Source organism: Rutidosis leptorrhynchoides, chromosome 10, assembly GCF_046630445.1.
Source record: "Rutidosis leptorrhynchoides isolate AG116_Rl617_1_P2 chromosome 10, CSIRO_AGI_Rlap_v1, whole genome shotgun sequence".
Taxonomy (NCBI): domain Eukaryota; kingdom Viridiplantae; phylum Streptophyta; class Magnoliopsida; order Asterales; family Asteraceae; genus Rutidosis; species Rutidosis leptorrhynchoides.
Window position 1 is genome coordinate 69,603,535 of NC_092342.1, and position 20,692 is coordinate 69,624,226.

The 20,692-nt window shown below is 36.9% G+C and overlaps 2 protein-coding genes across 2 annotated transcripts; both read right to left on the minus strand.

Annotated features, from left to right (window-relative positions):
• Window positions 1-8,810: 8,810 nt before the first annotated feature.
• On the minus strand, window positions 8,811-11,106 carry LOC139873578 (pathogen-related protein-like). Its single transcript, XM_071861513.1, has 4 exons — window positions 10,715-11,106; window positions 10,233-10,365; window positions 9,592-9,893; window positions 8,811-9,096 (listed from the first exon to the last, which is right to left on the minus strand). Exons 1-4 carry the CDS (start codon window positions 10,853-10,855, stop codon window positions 8,953-8,955), a joined length of 720 nt encoding a protein of 239 aa, XP_071717614.1. The 5' UTR covers window positions 10,856-11,106; the 3' UTR covers window positions 8,811-8,952.
• A 1,761-nt stretch (window positions 11,107-12,867) lies between these two features.
• Window positions 12,868-19,206, minus strand: LOC139873577 (protein LAZ1 homolog 1). Its single transcript, XM_071861512.1, has 10 exons — window positions 19,112-19,206; window positions 18,573-18,856; window positions 18,415-18,471; window positions 17,523-17,631; window positions 16,216-16,400; window positions 16,032-16,120; window positions 15,023-15,278; window positions 14,586-14,831; window positions 13,467-13,777; window positions 12,868-13,175 (listed from the first exon to the last, which is right to left on the minus strand). Exons 2-9 carry the CDS (start codon window positions 18,732-18,734, stop codon window positions 13,487-13,489), a joined length of 1,395 nt encoding a protein of 464 aa, XP_071717613.1. The 5' UTR covers window positions 18,735-18,856; window positions 19,112-19,206; the 3' UTR covers window positions 12,868-13,175; window positions 13,467-13,486.
• Window positions 19,207-20,692: the final 1,486 nt, after the last annotated feature.

Sequence of the window (20,692 nt, forward strand, 5' to 3'; positions counted from 1 at the left end):
AAGTGAGCTCTATAGCCGAGAATCACTTCACCCGACCCGCACCCATCCTACACATACATATGCACATTGGATATTATCACTCACCTTGAAGTCTTGAAGAATGCTTCCAAGTAATCCGCAACTCGCCAATGGAAAGTACCTATTCCATTATCACAATTACAACAATACACTTAGAGTGGATTTACAAATCAACCCAATTCGTCACTTAGTGCAATTTCGACCCAAATGCACTTCCAAGCACAAACCGTGCCCAAAACTAACCAATAATCACTAACACAAGTGAGAATGGTCCTAATACGCCAATTAAACCCGAACTCAAGTGTTAAACACGCGTCATACCCATTTTGACACTAAAACCCTAGTTTTGACCCATTAAGTCAAAATCTCACCATTTACAAGTTTTAACACCAAAACACATTTAACTTGGTTTTATACTTCAACTTAATCCATTTCAAGTTTATAAACCTCATTAAATCGCCAAATGGGTCATAATCACCACCAAACCCTAATTTGACCCAAAGTCACAATTAGTCAACCAAATAACCTTAAATGGGTTTCAATACTTCCATAATCACTAACTTAAGTGATTAAACTCAATTTCAAGTCCTAAACATGGCCAATTAGTTCACCAACCCAAAATCCACCAACAATTAACAATAAACCCAATTACTAGCATCATTAAACCCATTTCATCATCTAAGAGGGTTTTTCATCAAACTAACTCAAACCCTAACTTGAATATCAAATCAAATAGATGAAATTCGGAGTTTGAGCTTACCAATACCACCACAACGTAGCTAGGAACGAAAGGAACAACTTTAGAACTCGAGCTTTTGATCAATTCGGCCTCCTTCTTCACCAAAACCCTAAATCTCTCTCTAAAATCTCTCTCTCTCTCTAAAATAGTTTGAGAGTGATGAATGGATGTGAAAATGATCCAAAACTGATCCAAACCAGCTAATATGGCTCACAAATCCGGCCCCAAGTGAAATTACCCAATTGCCCTTCATTTAAAACAATTAAAAAGAAGAAGAGGGCTGTCTGCGTGATTTGGCGCGGCGCGCCCCAGACCCGCGCGGCGCGCAAGTAGCCAGTTTCAGATTCTTTTACCTTTTTAATTACATAACAATATTCAACAAAGCCCGTTCTCGAATGTCATAAGTACACAAGTATACAAGATAAATATTCGGGTCTTACAACTCTCCCCCACTTAAACTCGATCACGTCCTCGTGATCCTCGTCACTTAACCAAATGGACCCCACTCAACGGTCCTCAACATACGTCCCAATCCGACTTTCCTAAGCAATTTCTCCCAACGAATCGCCTACAACAACTAAAATCGTCACCCACGATTTTCACAAATCCACAATCCGAGCACTAAAACTATGCTCCCTCCCTAACATCGGGAAAAACTCAACTAATCTCGTACCGAGATATCAATCCCTTAGCGTACTATTACCGAGTATAACGCCAAAAGCAACAAGGTCTCAACCTAAGGTCAACAACCCGAAACGATGAAGACCGAACCAAACGAACCCTTACGGATTACACCAATCACTAAACATCCCTTGTAGTGCGCCATACGACCAATACACAACTACCGTAACATCATAATCCAACGGCTAGAACCGATAGCGCCCAAAACGACTATGGAAACGCAAAACCCAAGGTGTACGAAATCAACCATCGTCACACCCGTAACAAACATGTGAGCGAAACACAGCTATCGCCTCACTAATCCCACAACATGGTCCTCACGACCCCACCATCGACGTATAAAACGACCGATAGTTCCCGCAACATGGTCCTTACGACCCTACCATTGGTGTATCAAACAACCAATAGATCACACGACACGAAGGCTGGCCGAAAACACACGCGCCCTAGTGAATCTGAACTACACGCGACTCACTACCTTCACCACAACAACAATCGGGAATGGCCGAACTACACGCGCCATAGTGAATCCGAACTACACGAGAGTCACTATCCCGGAGGAATGACCGAACTACACGAGTCATTTGTGAATCCGAACTACACGAGACTCACTCCTCAATACAATGACCGAAACCACACGAGTCATTTATGAATCCGAACTACACGAGATTCACTTCCACAACATCGAGGTTGGCCGAACTACACGAGCCTTAGTAATCCGAAACCACACGAGATTACTACCTCAATAAGATGACCGAACTACACGAGTCACCATGAATCCGAACTACACGAGATTCATGCCAATAAGATGACCGAACTACACGCGTCATCTTGAATCCGAAAACACACGCGATCCACAATCTCAACACAGGAATGGTACTCGCATTTCCCACCGGTACTCGCATTTCCCGATAGTGTTACACCATACCGACATAACACTACTCCCTTGATGAAGTCAGCGGACCCCGAAGGTCATGCTCCACCAATCACAACACCGGATGAAGTCAGCGGACCCAAAGATCATGCTTCACCAATATAACACCACGCTCATGATGAAGTCAGCGGACCCCGAAAGTCATGCTCCACCAATCACGTATTCCCATGATGAAGTCAGCGGACCCTAAAGATCATGCTTCATCAAACAACCATACCATAATCGAGCAAGAACCACCTATACCAAACATAGGTACAAAACAATAATTCTCTAAAAGAGAATCCGACACACACATCCCTTAACCGAGGGATTTCACCTTGCTTGCCAAACACGTCCATTATCTCTCAACGAGATTTACCACATTACCACCTTGGTGATAATTCAAATCCAAAATCATAAGTACAATTTAACCGAAATTGTACTCTACCACAATCGACCAAATCTAGGTCCCGACACAAGTTTCGGTTTACTAAAACATTGTCCGAAATCTCACACTAAAACCTCCTCGTGCGGGAGTGTAACTCCTCCACTTGGAATTACGTTCCATAACCGCATCTCGTACACCCGTACAATGCTACCAAAGGTAGACTTTACCAATAATTGGGTTCGCACGGCCCATCACCATGTCTTGTTCCAACTTTGAGCATACCAAGGATCCTAACCTATCCTTGAACATTTCGAACGAAAAGTGTACCACAAATTACACGAACTATACACTCGCAATCATCCAATTGCTTTAGTTTGTCGAATTTCACCCAATCACTCATGAACCTAAGGGTTTCACTTCGGTACCCTAAGTACAATGTAACCGCAACACAATCGGAGTCGAACACCACACTAGTAGGTATAAAAGAGGCACCTAATGTCGCGTCACATAGAATCCTTTACCAACATACATCGAGATCCAAAACACTCGATTTCTCGGGTTCCAACCAACCGACGAACCTCATGATTCGTCACTTCAACATAAAAGCGAACACGCGCTTAACAACCAAACACCAAAACCATTTCCGTGGCTTGGTAGAAACGTTTCCCAAATACTAAGGAATGCTTGGTTGCACCAAGTCTTACGCCCTTCGCCCGTCAATCAAACATCAACATAGGGTACTTCCATTAGGAACGTCACCCATAGCATAACATGCACAACAAAGGCACGCAACTCAAACTCAAACGGCATTTAATAAATAATCAAAAGGCATATTTATCAAAATTAAACGTACCTTAACGTCTCCTGGCCGCACCCGTCCCCGCTAACTTGGGACGTTCCGCCTTACGATGTCCTTCTTTTTGGCAATTGAAGCACACCATACCATCACCCTTTGGTACCGAACATTCCCAAGACTTGTGACCCCTCACGCCACAATTGTAACATCTAGCCGCACTAGAATCCGACATACCCGCTCGCGTACCACCCGTGCTCACACTCGGACCCTTAGCCCTCTTACTCGGAGCACCATAAGAAACGACCCTTCGCTCACTTGAAGGTTCACCCTTTTTCGATCGTGAATACGACTCGAAACCTCTAGCCAAGTCGAATAATTCCGAAAACGATTTCGCTTGACCCCGGCTAATTTTACTTTTCAAGTCATCATACAAGGTCCGATAGAAATCTCCCATCAACAAACGATCATTTCCCAAATACTCCGGACAAAAACGAGCCTTTGCCATAAAGGTCGTCTTGAGAGTACTCAAATCCATAGATCCTTGTCGCAAATTTCGCAACTCATTACGCAATTCCCACAAATCGGCCGAAGTCCGGAACTCCTCGAAGAATTCCTCCTTAAAGTCGTCCCACGATAAAGCCATAAACGTCTCGCCACCGACAAGATCAATCTTACCATCCAACCAATCCCTTGCCCTACCCCGCAACAAACTCGTAGCGAGTCTCGTATTTCTCTCGGGAGGGCAATCAATAGTACGGAAACACCCTTCGACGTCCGAAATCCAAGTTGTGCTTACCAAAGGATCCGGCTTTCCGTCATACATCGGGGGTCTAGTCCTCATGAAGCTCTTAAGATAACGCTCCATTTCACCACTACTTTGAAGTTCGGAATACCTCCTTTCCATTCTTTCTTCTAACGCACCCATTTGCTCCGCAACGGCGGCCGCAACCCTAGTGTTAAACTCTGCGTCATTTGCCTCGGTCTCGTTTCGTGTCGTCATTCTAAAGAATGCAAAACGATTAGTCCACGAACGTGTAAAACCGTACGCACGACACAGCCCCACCTTGCTAAACACTCATCGTACATCACTTGTTAGACACGATTTGCACCCGTAAAAGGTTTGCAAGTTCTTATTACGCACACATGCCGCATCGACTCGTTAGTACAACGACCGTCTCGCTCGATGATATACACAAACACAACCAAAATTCTACGCGGTACAAACACACGCGAGAATTATTATCACAACACAACAACATATTAATAATATCCGCATTACTAATATAAACGTTAGTCAACCTATAGCCAAGGCACTAACCAAACCCATTCCGACCCGTAATCCTACAAGTCCCGCAACAATTTAAGCACACACAAGTCTAAGTCTAGGCACCTATCTCAAGTCACCTAAATCCCTTAGACCATGCTCTGATACCACTTGTAACAACCCAAACCATCCAACGACAAAACCACGTGAAAACAGCAAAATAAAAAAAAATTCCTGAACAGCATGTGGCGCGGCGCGCCAAAATGGACTGTCCAAAAAGTCCTTAAATGCGAAAATGTTTGACTAGTTCCCGACATATTTAGGCGTAACGCTTTTAACCCCATGTTCCATATATAAAAACTAGCACGTTCTATTAATAAAATTATATTTACGAAGCGGGGCCCACATCTACCCAAATTACCCTTTAAGTATCAAAATACAATTTTCGACCATAAGACTTTTAATACAAAACAAAGCCGAGCATGGCGATTGGGGATACGCTACCCAATCCTAATAAATCCAAAAGCAAGCCTTCTACGCAAACTATGCAAGTCCTCTAATCCTCGCGCTTACCCGAGCCACCATCCGCATGCAATCTATAAAAAGAGTCAACAACGAGAGGGTAAGCTAACGCTTAGTGAATGATAATATACTACGTACATATATATGTATAAAATGGACACGCCACAAAATAACAATTACCGCATACCGAGGCATCCATATAAGGCACTACACTAAGCATACCGTACGATCTCTAAGCAACGAGCTAAAGATACAACAACAATATAAGTTCACCAACGACGATGTGAACAACGCCAAATAGCTACACCCGGAGGGTTAGCCACAACACAACAATACATTAATATATAACAATATAAACGAACAAGGTTAACACCTTAACCCAATACCGAGAACCAAATACCACAATGAAGATGGGCCGAACTACACGAGCCTTAGTAATCCGAAACCACACGAGATTACTATCTTCACAACATCGAGGTTGGCCGAACTACACGAGCCTTAGTAATCCGAAACCACACGAGATTACTACCTCAATAAGATGACCGAACTACACGAGTCACCATGAATCCGAACTACACGAGATTCATTTTGATAAGATGACCGAACTACACGCGTCATCGTGAATCCGAATACACACGCGATTCACTTCTCAATATTATACCCTTCGCCATTGGGGTTATATCAACCACATCACAACCACGTGTGATAATGTACACGCGAACGCGTACTTCACCAAAGATGGTCAAGCAAAACGCACAACCGTGCCAATTGGACTCATACAAAAGTCCATCAAATCCATCTATATGTGAAGTGAGCTCTATAGCCGAGAATCACTTCACCCGACCCGCACCCATCCTACACATACATATGCACATAGGATATTATCACTCACCTTGAAGTCTTGAAGAATGCTTCCAAGTAATCCGCAACTCGCCAATGGAAAGTACCTATTCCATTATCACAATTACAACAATACACTTAGAGTGGATTTACAAATCAACCCAATTCGTCACTTAGTGCAATTTCAACCCAAATGCACTTCCAAGCACAAACCGTGCCCAAAACTAACCAATAATCACTAATACAAGTGAGAATGGTCCTAATACGCCAATTAAACCCGAACTCAAGTGTTAAACACGCGTCATACCCATTTTGACACTAAAACCCTAGTTTTGACCCATTAAGTCAAAATCTCACCATTTACAAGTTTTAACACCAAAACACATTTAACTTGGTTTTATACTTCAACTTAATCCATTTCAAGTTTATAAACCTCATTAAATCGCCAAATGGGTCATAATCACCACCAAACCCTAATTTGACCCAAAGTCACAATTAGTCAACCAAATAACCTTAAATGGGTTTCAATACTTCCATAATCACTAACTTAAGTGATTAAACTCAATTTCAAGTCCTAAACATGGCCAATTAGTTCACCAACCCAAAATCCACCAACAATTAACAATAAACCCAATTACTAGCATCACTAAACCCATTTCATCATCTAAGAGGGTTTTTCATCAAACTAACTCAAACCTTAACTTGAATATCAAATCAAATAGATGAAATTCGGAGTTTGAGCTTACCAATGCCACCACAACGTAGCTAGGAACGAAAGGAACAACTTTAGAACTCGAGCTTTTGATCAATTCGGCCTCCTTCTTCACCAAAACCCTAAATCTCTCTCTAGAATCTCTCTCTCTCTCTCTAAAATAGTTTGAGAGTGATGAATGGATGTGAAAATGATCCAAAACTGATCCAAACCAGCTAATATGGCTCACAAATCCGGCCCCAAGTGAAATTACCCAATTTCCCTTCATTTAAAACAATTAAAAAGAAGAAGAGGGCTGTCTGCGTGATTTGGCGCGGCGCGCCCCAGACCCGCGCGGCGCGTAAGTAGCCAGTTTCAGATTCTTTTACCTTTTTAATTACATAACAATATTCAACAAAGCACGTTCTCGAATGTCATAAGTACACAAGTATACAAAATAAATATTCGGGTCTTACATCTATAAAGTATTTCGACCCTACGATTGCCTTGGTTGCACGAAATCTTTACAGGGATAAGACAAGAACGCAATCAGTGTTTTTGGCAACGAAATCACTGATCAAATTGTTAGAGCATATGTGTGTGTTTTCTGTTGGTTAGAATGAAAGCAAATTCCTCTATATATAAGAGGTGAAAAGGTGCGACGAAAGGATGTAATCCTTCAATGTAAATATGCAACCTTTCAACGAAAAGATGCAACTCTTCGTTTAAACCTTTTAGAAAATAACATCCCTCTTCATGAAATGATGTAACCATTCATGGTTACCTTTCATCAAAAGATGTAATTTCCAAGACCTTATTGAATTAACTCGAACGAGCGTGCACTCCGCACTCTCCAAACTCGTCAATGAGCTTAATTCGATAAGCCTTTGCTTTATAGTAAATCTCAATTAACTAAAATGATTGTTGATAACACTAAAATCACCAACAATGGGCATACTTTCGAAAATTATGTACCACGGTTAAACTATTAACCAATCCGAAAACAATAAGTTTCTCCTTCAATTTGTAACCTTCATTAGCATATTCATTTACTAAGCAATGAGATGTTTAAATGGAATTCTTTTAGTTGAAAGAATTTATTGAGATAACATGAACAATTAACGTATTCAATGAACTCTTGCCGATTGTTTCTAAGTAGCTTTGTCGATATTAAAAGCAAATTCTTCAAAAGTTTCTAGTGATGACCATAGTGGAGAAAAATTGACACATGTATAGCATGACACATTCAAAACAGGGAGATTAACTAAATTAGTTATTTTTTTCAACGATAACCTAAAAGGTGGATTTTTTTTTTTTTTTTTTCCCCCTCAAAATAGCAAGAGACGACTTCCAATTGCGAGTTAGTGTTGCGAGCCAAATGTCATAGCCCAAATGATGTGCTAGTCCCTTTCATGATGTGCGAGTCCTAAACATTGTGCAAGCTATGCCTTCGCTCATGATGCAGGCGTACGTAGACGATTCGTGCGAGTCTAGGTATGATGTGCGAGTTCAGCGATTGGTAAGCGCACAAGGGGTCAGTGAAATTGTATTTGCACACACAATTCATGCTTGCGCATACATTTCGTGTTAGTTCATACACACTACACACACCAAGTGTTTGACGAAATGCCTCAACTTGAGTTTTTTTATTTCGATTTTTCAACTAGCAAATCACAAAACCATTAGCAAGTCGGCTCTTACAATTTGCGTGTTGCTAGAATCGAGAAAAAATACTATGCACACTAAGTTTTCGACAAAATAACTCAACCAAATTTTGACTTGATGTGCAAGGTATTTTGTCTCGATCTAATAACTCCCAAATCACAAGAGACGACTTGCAATTTGTGAATGGCTCTTGCGATTTGTAAGGGCGTTTTTTCTTTTCATGGCACATTATAAGCTCGTTCGAGAAAATGACATTTTGATTTATGTCCTTCCAAATTTATTACTTATACAAATAACTATTAACATAACTTATTGATTAAGAAAGTGATACAAAAGATAACCTTGTATGTTCGAATCTTACATTAATCATCATATCATATCATATAAAATAACCCATGTTTAATTTGGTTATCGAATGAAACCATGTCGCATCCTTTAAGCTAATGGACATCTTGAAGACCCCAAATCGATGGTGGAATCACCGGTGGTGGTCACTCTTCCACCCTTGATCAAACCTGCAAGTAGCTCCCCTTTATCGTAAAAAAACTCAATTTTCACGATCTTGTACTGCTCATCCAACTGAAAATAAAAATATTTGAAACATTAAGTGTCTGCTAAGGGAATATATCCTTAGTAAGAAACAAGATCATTAACCCTTTAGTTAGTATCATTGTTTTGAATGAGAAAATGTGTATGTGACTTTAACTGATTACTTACAAACTGTTACCACATGCTATACATAATTATATATACAGAAGTTGGTTATACTAAAATATAAGGCTTATGATAAAACATGTGAGAGAAAAATTTCATGGTGAACCATCGTTTTATATACAATAGGCTGGCCGTGAAACTTCACGCGAGTGATTTTACTCAGATGTACGCAGCCTAACTGAATTTATTCAAAATTGTTCTGATCTTTTCCCTAGCACTGCAAGTCTGCAACATATGTTTTTAGTGAGGTATATGAACCTCAAATCTGTTGTGATAATATCAAGACCCCGACCAATAGGCTATTTTACGATGGTTGTCTATAAATAAATACATTAGTTAAATTAGAGTAGTAGTCTTCACCTTGAGAACGGAGACGCCAAACATTTCAACTATTTCATTCGTAGGTTGGTAACCTTTGAACGGACCATCCATGTAACCCCAATGCCTGAACTTGTACGCAATCACTGGTGGGCCACTGTAAACCTCGAGAACCTCTAATACAAAACCGCGAGGAAATGTGGTTGTGAAGATCTCTAGAGCTGTATCCGCAGTTTCCTCACTTGGATTATACAATCGTAGTTGCTCTGGATACGATGTTTGAAGAAACATATTGTAGCCTCCCCCCATCTTAGCCACTTCTTGCGGCGTCAAAGGTTTCCTGCCTACAAAAAACAAAAGGTTCATGTTTCTTGTAGCTTCTTTGTATTATTTGTACTTTTAACGCACGAAAGACGAGGGAAATATTTGCGTCAGAACATAAAGGCTATATTTTATTTTTATATTTTTTGAACGGCAGTTAGGAGCCACTGACGGTCCATCATTAATGAAACCACCTGATCATAACCAGAGTACACATATTTCGTAGGAAATGCATATTGAATACAAATTCAAGTAAATATAATATAGAGAATATATAAGAGGCCAAGCCTTATCACTAACGCAGGTACAATCGGCCTAACTAATATAAATAAGAGTCCGGTAACAAATTTAATTGAGTTTACCGTTAACAGAAACAGTTAGTTTCGTAACATCGACAGCTTTAATATCTTGAGGATTCACTTTGTGGAACATCTCCATTTCCCATGTTTTCACAAGAGTTTGAACTTGCTCTTCCAAGGAACCTTCAGGCCAGATCTTACCATCCAAAGTATGTACAAAAACATGAGTTGAAAGCTAACACATACTCAATAAGATCAGGTACTATATACTTCAATCCAATAATAGTGAATTTAAGTTTCTACAAAAACATTATTATGAGTTTGTTCAATTCATTTGTTTGGAATAGATAGAATTTTTAACATTTAGTCCACCTTTTATTGATAAACATTGACATTGTAATGAAAGCCTTTCTATACAGTCTTATCTTTAATGTGAAGTTGATAATACTTATGAGCCTCAAAGAAAATCATTTAAATATTATTTCCTAGCCCATCAAGATACAAAAACAAAATCACTCGAAAATTTTAGTATAAAAAAATTAAACCTTGGTTCTGCCTTCTTCAAAGAGTTTATTGGCTGCATCAAAATTAGGGGGTGAGCCATGCTTCCATGTGGTGTTCTTCTCACCTTCTCCACTCATGAAACATCTGTATTTGTCTACATCTGAACCTTTGTACTGTTCCATTCTTGGATTTATAAGATTTAGCTTTTTTATGGAAGCAAACGAAAATCTTTGTTTTTACAATTGAGAAATTTGTTGAACCTATCTATATATCAAGTTTTATTGTTGAAATGTCAAATGGTTTGACAAAAAAATTGTACAAAACTTACAATCATCTAGTTCGTTTTTATCAAGATTTGTAAACTTAGGTTCGAATATGGAAAATCATCTTCGTTTTTAATATGGCTACATTTAATAATTAAAAATACTCTGAACAAAGAAACTTCTTTAGTTTTTAATACTCTTTCCTGTATAAAAAAAAAAAAGTCTAATTTATTATTTGTATTTCTACTTGTAAAACATAACTACTAAATATTATTGAATTATTCATTTTACCCTTTAACTATTATTCTCGGTCTTTTATTTCGTAATAATTCAATCAAACTTTACATATAAAGACAAAACTAACATTTACCATTAAATATATCTTACATTCAACATAAAATATTACTACGTAGTTAAAAATATCTTTGAGACGGATGGAATATGACTACTATCAAACTAAGGAATTTCGTATTAGCTAATCAAAGCAGAAGAAATTGGACCATAATTTTTTGAAATATAAGAAATGTGAATAATTCAGTTACTATGCATAAATAATGGTTTTAGCTATAGAAATAGAAAGTCCCTTAATGATACCACGCCATATGATAATATCTACAGTTGTATGATTGGATAAGGTCATAAGATAATATTATTTGTGGTATACAAAATTGCAAGTTACTTACCAATGAAAAAATTATCCCCTGCCATGGATAACATTAAATATTGATATTTTGTTGCGGACTTTTTTTGTGCTTTTTGTATCGTAGTTTAGAGTTTGATTCCTATTACTAATGTTTCCTCGAATAATAGTATCTGACGAGGAAAAAAAGAAGTAAAATAAGAATTGAAAAAAGAAGCTAATTTTGATAGTGCATCTTATTATATTCAAATTTTCAAGTAACTGTCAAAATAGATGCAATATCTCTAATTTTAATCCAAATGATTTTATTTTTTAATGCATCTTGGTACCTGAAATTTCACTCATCAGGTCTGACACTATCCTAATTCTTAAACTATTCAAGGTATAAAAAAGTGTCAACTTAGAAAACAGTGTATTTGCACAACTGACGCCTCCATAGTGCACAGTCTAGAACGCCCCATTGTGACGTCATGAAGGGCATAACCTCCCGCCATCACGGTCATTGCGAATGGTCAAGATTAGACCGAATAAAAATAAATCAGCATCAAGGAGTAATTGTTTATGATGTCCCACATATTGGAAAGGAAGTTCAAAACGATTTTAATCGTGTAATTAGATTGACAAGATTATGTGGAAAAATTAAACAAAATTATGTAATAATTTTTAAATTGGATTTAAATGAGTACTAACTTCATTCATTTGGTATGTAAACCTAACACACCCTCGTAATCCCGTAAATAATATCTATTTGTCCCAACAAAATAGCCTAGTAGTTGTGATCATAACACTACCACAAAAGGTCACAAGTTCAAACCTTACTGGTCACAAGTTCAAACCTTACCCTAGCAGTACACCTATATCTTACAGGGCCACTTGATAACTTGATTGGGCCGCATACATTTGAGCAAAAATCCTCCCCTTCCATGGGCGAACCTATGTAGGAGCAGAGGGGGCGCCCGCCACCAGTGGATTTGCAATTTTTAGTGCAAATTTTTTTGATTTTTCGATTTTGCCCCCGGTGGAAATTTTTTTTGCCCCAAACCCTTCATATTTTGTCCCAAAACATTCATATTTTGCACCAAAACCTTCGTATTTTGCCAAAAAAATCTTCAAATTTTGCTTAAAAACTGTATATTTTGCCCCAAAACCTCCATGTGTTTGCCTAAAAAAATCCCTACATTTTAAAAAAAAAAAAAAAATTCGCCCCCGGTGAAAAAAATTTCTGGGTCCGTCACTGTCCCCTTCCCCGGTAGCTTAAGCAGAAGAAACTTTATTCGTTTACCCGTATATCTACTCTTTATGGGTTGCATCCCTATAACATATCTAAGCTTTAAAATGAAGATATTTAGCTAATTTCTACTAGATATATACAGTCTCATTATACAAGAGAATAATTTGCAGTTGCAGTTGCTCAGTTAGCCAGTACAAACATCAAGACCAGTGGTTAGCAGTAGAACTACCTCTATCTTATAACTAGCTGCAACGATATACCCAATATTTGTTATCGTAAAGCCTTCAATGATGTCTGTAGTTTCCAATTTGCTTGATAGTGTTCTAGATATACTTTTACAGTGGTTTCCAGTAAAGATGTTAATCGACCTGTAAAATAAACGAATGATGTTAGATCATGGTAACTGTTCATAGGTATTAACAAACTAGAGGTGACATTCTCAACCCATTTCATTCTACATGGGGTGATTTGGGTATTGTTTTATCTAAACTAAAAATAGGTTAATAAATAGTTGTTCAACAGTCAATGAAATTTTTTATCTTGGTGGATAGAATAAACTAAGATTTTCTTATAGTGACCTGTTACTCCCCAACCCGCCCACTTTGCCACCTCTAAATTGTTGATGATAATAAGTTAGGCATCAATTTTAGATGTCATACATGTTAAGAATGTTAAGGAACTATCTGTTTATAGGTTTATAGATGGGGGGCTTAGATTGGTGACGTGGCCGCCTCCCATTGGTCAGATTGCTGTCACTGAAACTGCCAGTTTCTACATCGTCAACTTTAGGAAATTCGTTGGTCCAGGAGTTCAATGGTATTAGCTGACTGTCATCTTTCGGGCCTTTTCTTCTCTCCTCGTGTCGTTTCACGTTCTCCGATATCTCGTGAAAAGTTCTATTTATTTTTGCTATTCCCCTTTCTACTGGTTCTACAGCATGGGAAACTGTGAACTTCATGTCATCAACGATCTGCAATAAATGTAAGAGGCTAACATATTACTCTGTAGAACCAAAAGGGATTTATAGCAGCAACTGATGGTGGCAATTTTGACCCACAAACTTTAGGTCATTTTGGGTTGCATTTATCTAACAGGTCAAACGGGTAAAGTATAAAAGAACATTAGTTATAAGGAAATGGGTCAAGTGGATTGAATGTAGCTCAAAGTGTTCAATTATGCATTTATGCTGTATGCATAGAGGTAGATATGCTAATTGTGATCAATCTAGTTATTGAACAGCACAATTCGGCTATATTAATCCATAACTGATATGCTGAAACCACTAGCTTAATAAAATGCAGACCGAAGTTTATCTTTAACCTGTAAACCTCCTAAATCACATTACTCAAATAACTAGCTGAAAAAACCTAACTGGTAACAATATATGAGTATTTAATATCTAATTATAACTACTATTAAAATTAAAATAAAAAAAATTTAGACAAAAACTATCCAGGCCAGCCCAACCGGACCCATTTTGATTCCCATAACAAAAAACTATGAACTTTGACCTGAACATCTTTTTAGTTTTTTAAACGTTACCAAACTCGCCAGACCCTCCCATTTTCTCACCTCTGCATTAAACCCTCAAATATGATTCTATGAAAAAAATTGTATTATAAGATTTTTCTTCGTTCAGTTTACCCGTGGAATACGAGTCTAAGATATACACGTCCTAACCGAGGTCAACCCATTCCAACCTATTTTTGCTCTTTACCAAACTCGCCTATTTTGTCATCCGTATCAGTAACAAAAGGGAAAAAGTTTAAAGAACTCACAATTTCACCACTTCCAAAGACTACATCACGAACACTCTGATGCAACTTGGGACGGGGTGGTCTCTCATCAAGGTGACCAAGGCATACTCGAGGGGTTTTTTCACAGTCTCGTACCTCTTCTGGATCAGGTGGTGCACCTAATGAAGCATAATCTGTCATCACAGAAACATCACGTACACATCGCTCTCCACGTTTGTACGGTACTGCTGGGAAAACATACAAGTGAACTACTGCAGCAACACCCATCTGATACATGTTGAGTAGAGTTACAAAACTTTAAGAAAGGAACATATAAGTTTACACGAGTAACAAAAGCCCTTTTAGTCATCCCATTTAAGGAGCAGTGTGAAATAGCATTACTGCTGTCAATGCCATGTTCAACTGTCACAGATAAGACGCAATGAATAACAATCAGCAAACCGAAAATGAAAACGCACCTCAATACAAATTATATAATCTTGTATACGTGTTTTTAGCTCCTGGGCCAAAGATCCTTTAAGTGCTCCCATAGAAAAAAGTATTGCAACACCAACACCTTGCCACCATGTCAGAAATACTATTGACTTAAAAGTCAAGAACTTAGGCAAAGGTTTGATTGGCGCCAGCTTATCCCTGGTTACAGAATAAAACTGCACAAGGCAATACAAGGCCCAGCTCTGACTGAAGTTAAGAACAACCGCCAAGTATGGGTAGCTGTAAACAAGTAGCACTCAAGTCATTAAAAATATACAAGTCAGAACCTCAATCAGTTGCGCAAGCTGAAAGCTAGAAACACAACTATGTTTGCACCATTAAGCTTTAGCGTCACAAGATTGGAAAAATTGAGTCATGTTTCTTAGGCATCAGATTTCAGCCCGATATACAACATAGAACTATTACAATTCTTATGATTAGTTTTAGTAGTAATCATATGACATTCAGTATATGATGACATAATTAGTTCAAATAAAACAGGCTGTCGAAGACAATGCTTATTTTGTCTTTCAAAGTTGTCATAATCAGATAGATGTTTAAGTGTTTGACGAATCTGATTATTTTTGGAAATGACAGACGAAACAACCAAAACAATAAAAATAGAGAGAGAGAGAGAGAGAGAGAGAGAGAGAGAGAGAGAGAGAGAGAGAGAGAGATGTTTTGTCAAGTGAGATAAAAAGTTAACCCTAACATAATCAGGTTTGTTGCAGCTCCTACGATTACGAAACATATTATTGGAACCATAAATGAGATTAAGCAGAATATATATGTATGGAAATACTAAAAACCTATTGAAACAAATAATTAGTTGTAGAATGCAAATCCAATGACCCGCGAACGTAAAAAATGAAGTAAACTTCCTATCCACTAAATAGAATCATAATAGTTGATGTTTACTAATTCACGAGTATCCAAATCATTTAGTAAAAACCTAAAGATGATAATTAATAGTCGAGTATACAAGTATCTTACGCATATCCCCACTCGAACTTTCCTTCTCCATAAACACCAAGAAACTGAAAGAACATTGCTAACGGTGCACAGATCAGTTTTAGTGTCATCTGGAAACAAAATAAGATATGAATCAATCATCAACACAATAATTATACATATACATATTATAATTATCATTAATGACATATACATGACTACATACATATTGCACGATGCCAAATTTTACTGCCTGATAGAAGTCAGGACCAAGATACCAGTCACTAAGGCAGCAACTGAGCGGGAAAGGGTGTTCTACAATTCCATATGTATATGATTCTTCGATAAGAGGAATGCTGTGGCTGATAAGGCTTTTACTTTCCATGTACTCGATAGTACTATCCTCTCCACCTAAAATCACCATAGTTTTTGTTAAAACAAGGTAACGAAAAATCCATAAAAGATGACAATTTACGCTAAAAAAGGATCATGAGAAATATAAAGGATTCCATGATGATGTAGAGGTCGCAAAATGGCCTAGTGGGGTCCGCCTATTCCCCAAATCTGAGTAGTAGAGAACTAGTCGACCGACTAGGCCAACTTTTACAACACTGGCAACAATGGAACGTGTGCTTTTCTGTATGAGACGAAATGGTTCGGACTAAGTTGACTGGATAAACATTTTGTCCAAACAATGAACTACTTATAGACAATAGTCAATTAAGATTACAAATAAGATAAATCTTATATTTTGAATAAAATACATAGCAAGGTTTAATGAATCAAAAACACACTTTAAGCAATTTTCGACTTGTTCAACCCAATTTTTGACTCATTTCCTTTTCAGCAAAATAATAATTTGACGTTCGTCAAATGCCCAAATAAAATTAAGCCCTGACCTAAAAATTCCACATCTACACAAATACAGCAAGAATGAAAACGAGGTAAGATGGAAACCATGAAATCCAAAGAGAGCCGAACAGATATCATGAGAGGCCCAAAAGTTATTCGTTCTTTTATCATTATATACATTAACCCTATGACAGTTAGCTGTTCAGATTCGGGAACTTTATATACATACTATATAGCTAATGTACCTTTTTATTTAAAAAAGTAACAAACAGAAAGGAAAAAGAATCAACTAAAGATTAATTTTACATATACTAATTGTTTGAGTTCCTTTTTCTCAGTATGTTGACTTCTAATATACTATTTATCTAAGTGATGTGGTGAACATTTCTGAAAATGTGTAATTTTACATCATAAGCAACTGACATTAAAATAATACTCCCAACGATAATTGTAGATGTCTATATTTAGCATGACGTGTAGATACACCACACCAGAATAATCTAGTCTGACATAACAAATGAAGCATAATCTCTACAATGCATTTCACAGATTTGAAAGAAGAGACAAAAAAAAAAGTTCTATATATAATGCAAAATAGTAAACGAATTGGGGATGACCCCCATTGTCGAACATCTTTTTAGGGACACAAATAAAAATCACAAGGAACTTCCAAGAACATACCTAAACACGCTATCAAATATCTCGCAAAGCAATACAAAGCGAAAGCTTCATACCAGTCCCTGATTATTTCATAGTTGAATGCAGCATCTGCATCCAATAGTGACAAAAACTGTATGATTTGGAAAGTAATAGTTAGACAATATCATTGAACGCGACTGGTTAATTAGAGAATCATTTAAAAACAAACAAAAACGACTACACCGACCGATATCAATTTGCAAGTACAATCCCAAGTATTACAAAGTATACGTGTAATCGTCAATAACAATTAAGGGACAAGCACAGGGTAGTTCATAGATCATCTATTATATTTTAACAACCATGTTTATCACCGTATACAATGGACCTAATTATCTTTACATCTTAAATATATCTGAAAAAGAAACAAATTGATATGTCAAGGGAATATAGAAACCTCTTTCTACTGTGTCAGAAAAAATCATTCCCTAAGAAAATTAATCTTCTGGCCATTTTATTACTTCCGATACTGAAGTTATGGTAGTCGATCATACAGAACAAAAAATATTACTCATTACCGGGATGCAATGTTAGGAAGATAACTGTGGTTGCATTTCATCCTTTATTGTGTTACCTTAAGCATACCCAAGCACCTAGACTTTTGATTTTCCTTTAACAACTCAACGCATATAGAAACAGACGTTATATATACTTATATGTCTATACGAATACATATACAAACATTCACATTAGCAAGACAAGTAATATATATGTTGCTTTTATCACTCTTTACTTTGTTATTTTAATGTTGATTAAACAGCATACACCACCACAACTAAAAATTTAAATTTAATTCCTTCAGCAACACAACACATACATATTACACAAACTGATATGCATACATATACATAAATAAACCATGAGATCATCATACCGATTCCAATGCATAAACGGGAACCATGAGAACCAGACCAATCAAAAACTTCTGCTCCTGAAACAAGAAACAAACAAAACAATAACCTTAACATAACTTGCATAATACTACGCCGTTATTACTAGATGCAACAAGTATTTGCATATGCAATATCGAACCTCGGGCTGATTGTAAGCAGCTAAATGCTCGAATATTAGATACGTCGAAAGAAAAAGAGCAACAAGTACACAAATGCTGGCACTGAATATCGTCCAGCTATAAAGAGACGATTGTTGACCACCGACTATACTCGACCACATTGACCAGTCAACAAAAACCATTAGATAAAATCAACAACTGGTGAACACTATTTCATGTATCGTGAAATCGAATCACGCAACGATGTTAGAGATGCATTGGCCCAAATTCGACATCAATCAGCTATCAATATGTCCAATTCACCCTGCAAATATATATCACACTAATAAAATTAAATTCCTAAAATGTGAAGACTAATTAAATTAATTTCAACAATGCTATAAATACGGAAGTTATCAGAAATCTTTCGTAATAAATGCGAAAGTTAACCGGATTAATTTATAATCTCATAAATTGCGCAAGGAAACCCTATAAATACGAACTACAATGCATAAAAAAAACCCTAAAATTTGATTTATAATTATAATGATAATGAATGATAATGAATGATAATACTTACAGAAATCACCGTCAAAAATATGAATATATGGAGACATATATACATATATTCAATAACCCTTTTTTGAACGTATTTGAATGTGTGTGTTAGTGAATAATATAGCCGGAAAGTTTAGGATGAATTTTGTTAGGAAGTTTGCGTTGGCGGTTGGGAAAGATGGGGGTTTGCAATATCTTTGATCGATAGATATAGATATAGCTATATCTATATCTATATAGATATAATAACAGCGATAGTTCCTATTATTATTTGCTATGATGACTGTTATGATGATGATGATTATTGGATTAATACAATGGTGACGTGGAGGTTATTTTTCACAACTCATGCGTTAATATCACGAGACTCCCGTCTAAGGCGATCGACCTTTTTGACCCTGATGGCACCAAGGTGCCTTCGGCTTGCCTTTTGAAGCTCGTGGATTGGTATGACAATGAATAGTATTTGAGAGGACGAAACGACTCAAGTCACTCAACCCGTCGTATTTTCGGCCTATAAATTTTTTTTCTTTTTAACATAATAATATATGTAATATTAGTCCATTTATATTTCCGAAGACATCATCATTACATATTAAGTTTAAACATCTTTAAAACATACAATACATGAATTAAGTTTACAAACGGGTATACAACCCGGGGCCCATTTGACGTATCCAAAAAATAGATCATGACCCGACTAGTTCACTTTACAACCAAAACCGAGCATGGTGATTGGGAACGCTATCCAATCCTAATCAAAAGTCTAAAGTAGGGATGACAATAGATCAGATATGGATCGGGTGATGCCGTATCCATATCCATAGTTTTTGTTCATCCTTATCAATATCCATATCCATTTAATTTTTGTTCATTCATCCACATCCATATCCACTGGATGAAGCGGGTTAATGGATTATTGATGTTTCGCGAGGTGTATATAAAATAGCTTATATTTTTACAGAAAATACTATTAAATACGATACAATTTTACACAAGATATTTATTTATTTAGAGAATGGATATACTTAAACTTTGCAACAACATTTATAGGCAGTGTACCTAATCGTACAGTAGTGTAGTTTTTAGTAAGTCCGGTTCGTTCCACAGGGAATCTTTTTAAACAAAGCTTAACGCTATATTAGTTTACTTTTATAAAAATACAAATATATATATAAGTAATATTATTATTATAAAGGGGGGTTTTTACCGTTTAATGACCGGTTTGTCGATTTTAAAACTTTAGTCGCAGTTAAAACCAAATGTAAAATAATAAATAAATACAAGACTTAAATTAAAGCGTAAAGTAAATAACGATAATGAAATTGCGAATAATAAAAGTGCGATAAAATAAACTTGCGATAATTAAAAAGTACGATAATTAAAAGTGCAATTAAATACAATAACAATAAAAATGCGATAATTAGAAGTGCAATTAAATATAAAATAAAGGAAATTAAATATGAAATAAAAGAATTATGCTTATTTAAACTTCCGTAATCATGATGTTTGACGTGTTGATTTTAGTTTTATGCTCATGGGTTAATTGTCCTTTGTCCTGGATTATTTAATATGTCCGTCTGGTTTTTGTCCATAACAGTCC

What these genes read in the sequence shown, in the direction of transcription:
- LOC139873578 (XM_071861513.1), bottom strand. Translation starts at nt 10,855, where the DNA reads ATGGAACAGTACAAAGGTTCAGATGTAGACAAATACAGATGTTTCATG. An exon ending in TTGAAGAAGGCAGAACCAAG is followed by an intron (nt 10,366 to 10,714) that starts GTTTAATTTTTT and finishes TTGGATGGTAAG; the next exon opens with ATCTGGCCTGAAGGTTCCTT. An exon ending in ACTAACTGTTTCTGTTAACG is followed by an intron (nt 9,894 to 10,232) that starts GTAAACTCAATT and finishes TGTTTTTTGTAG; the next exon opens with GCAGGAAACCTTTGACGCCG.
- LOC139873577 (XM_071861512.1), bottom strand. Translation starts at nt 18,734, where the DNA reads ATGGTTTTTGTTGACTGGTCAATGTGGTCGAGTATAGTCGGTGGTCAA. An exon ending in ATATTTGATAGCGTGTTTAG is followed by an intron (nt 16,401 to 17,522) that starts GTATGTTCTTGG and finishes TGGTGATTTTAG; the next exon opens with GTGGAGAGGATAGTACTATC. An exon ending in ATTATATAATTTGTATTGAG is followed by an intron (nt 14,832 to 15,022) that starts GTGCGTTTTCAT and finishes AACATGTATCAG; the next exon opens with ATGGGTGTTGCTGCAGTAGT.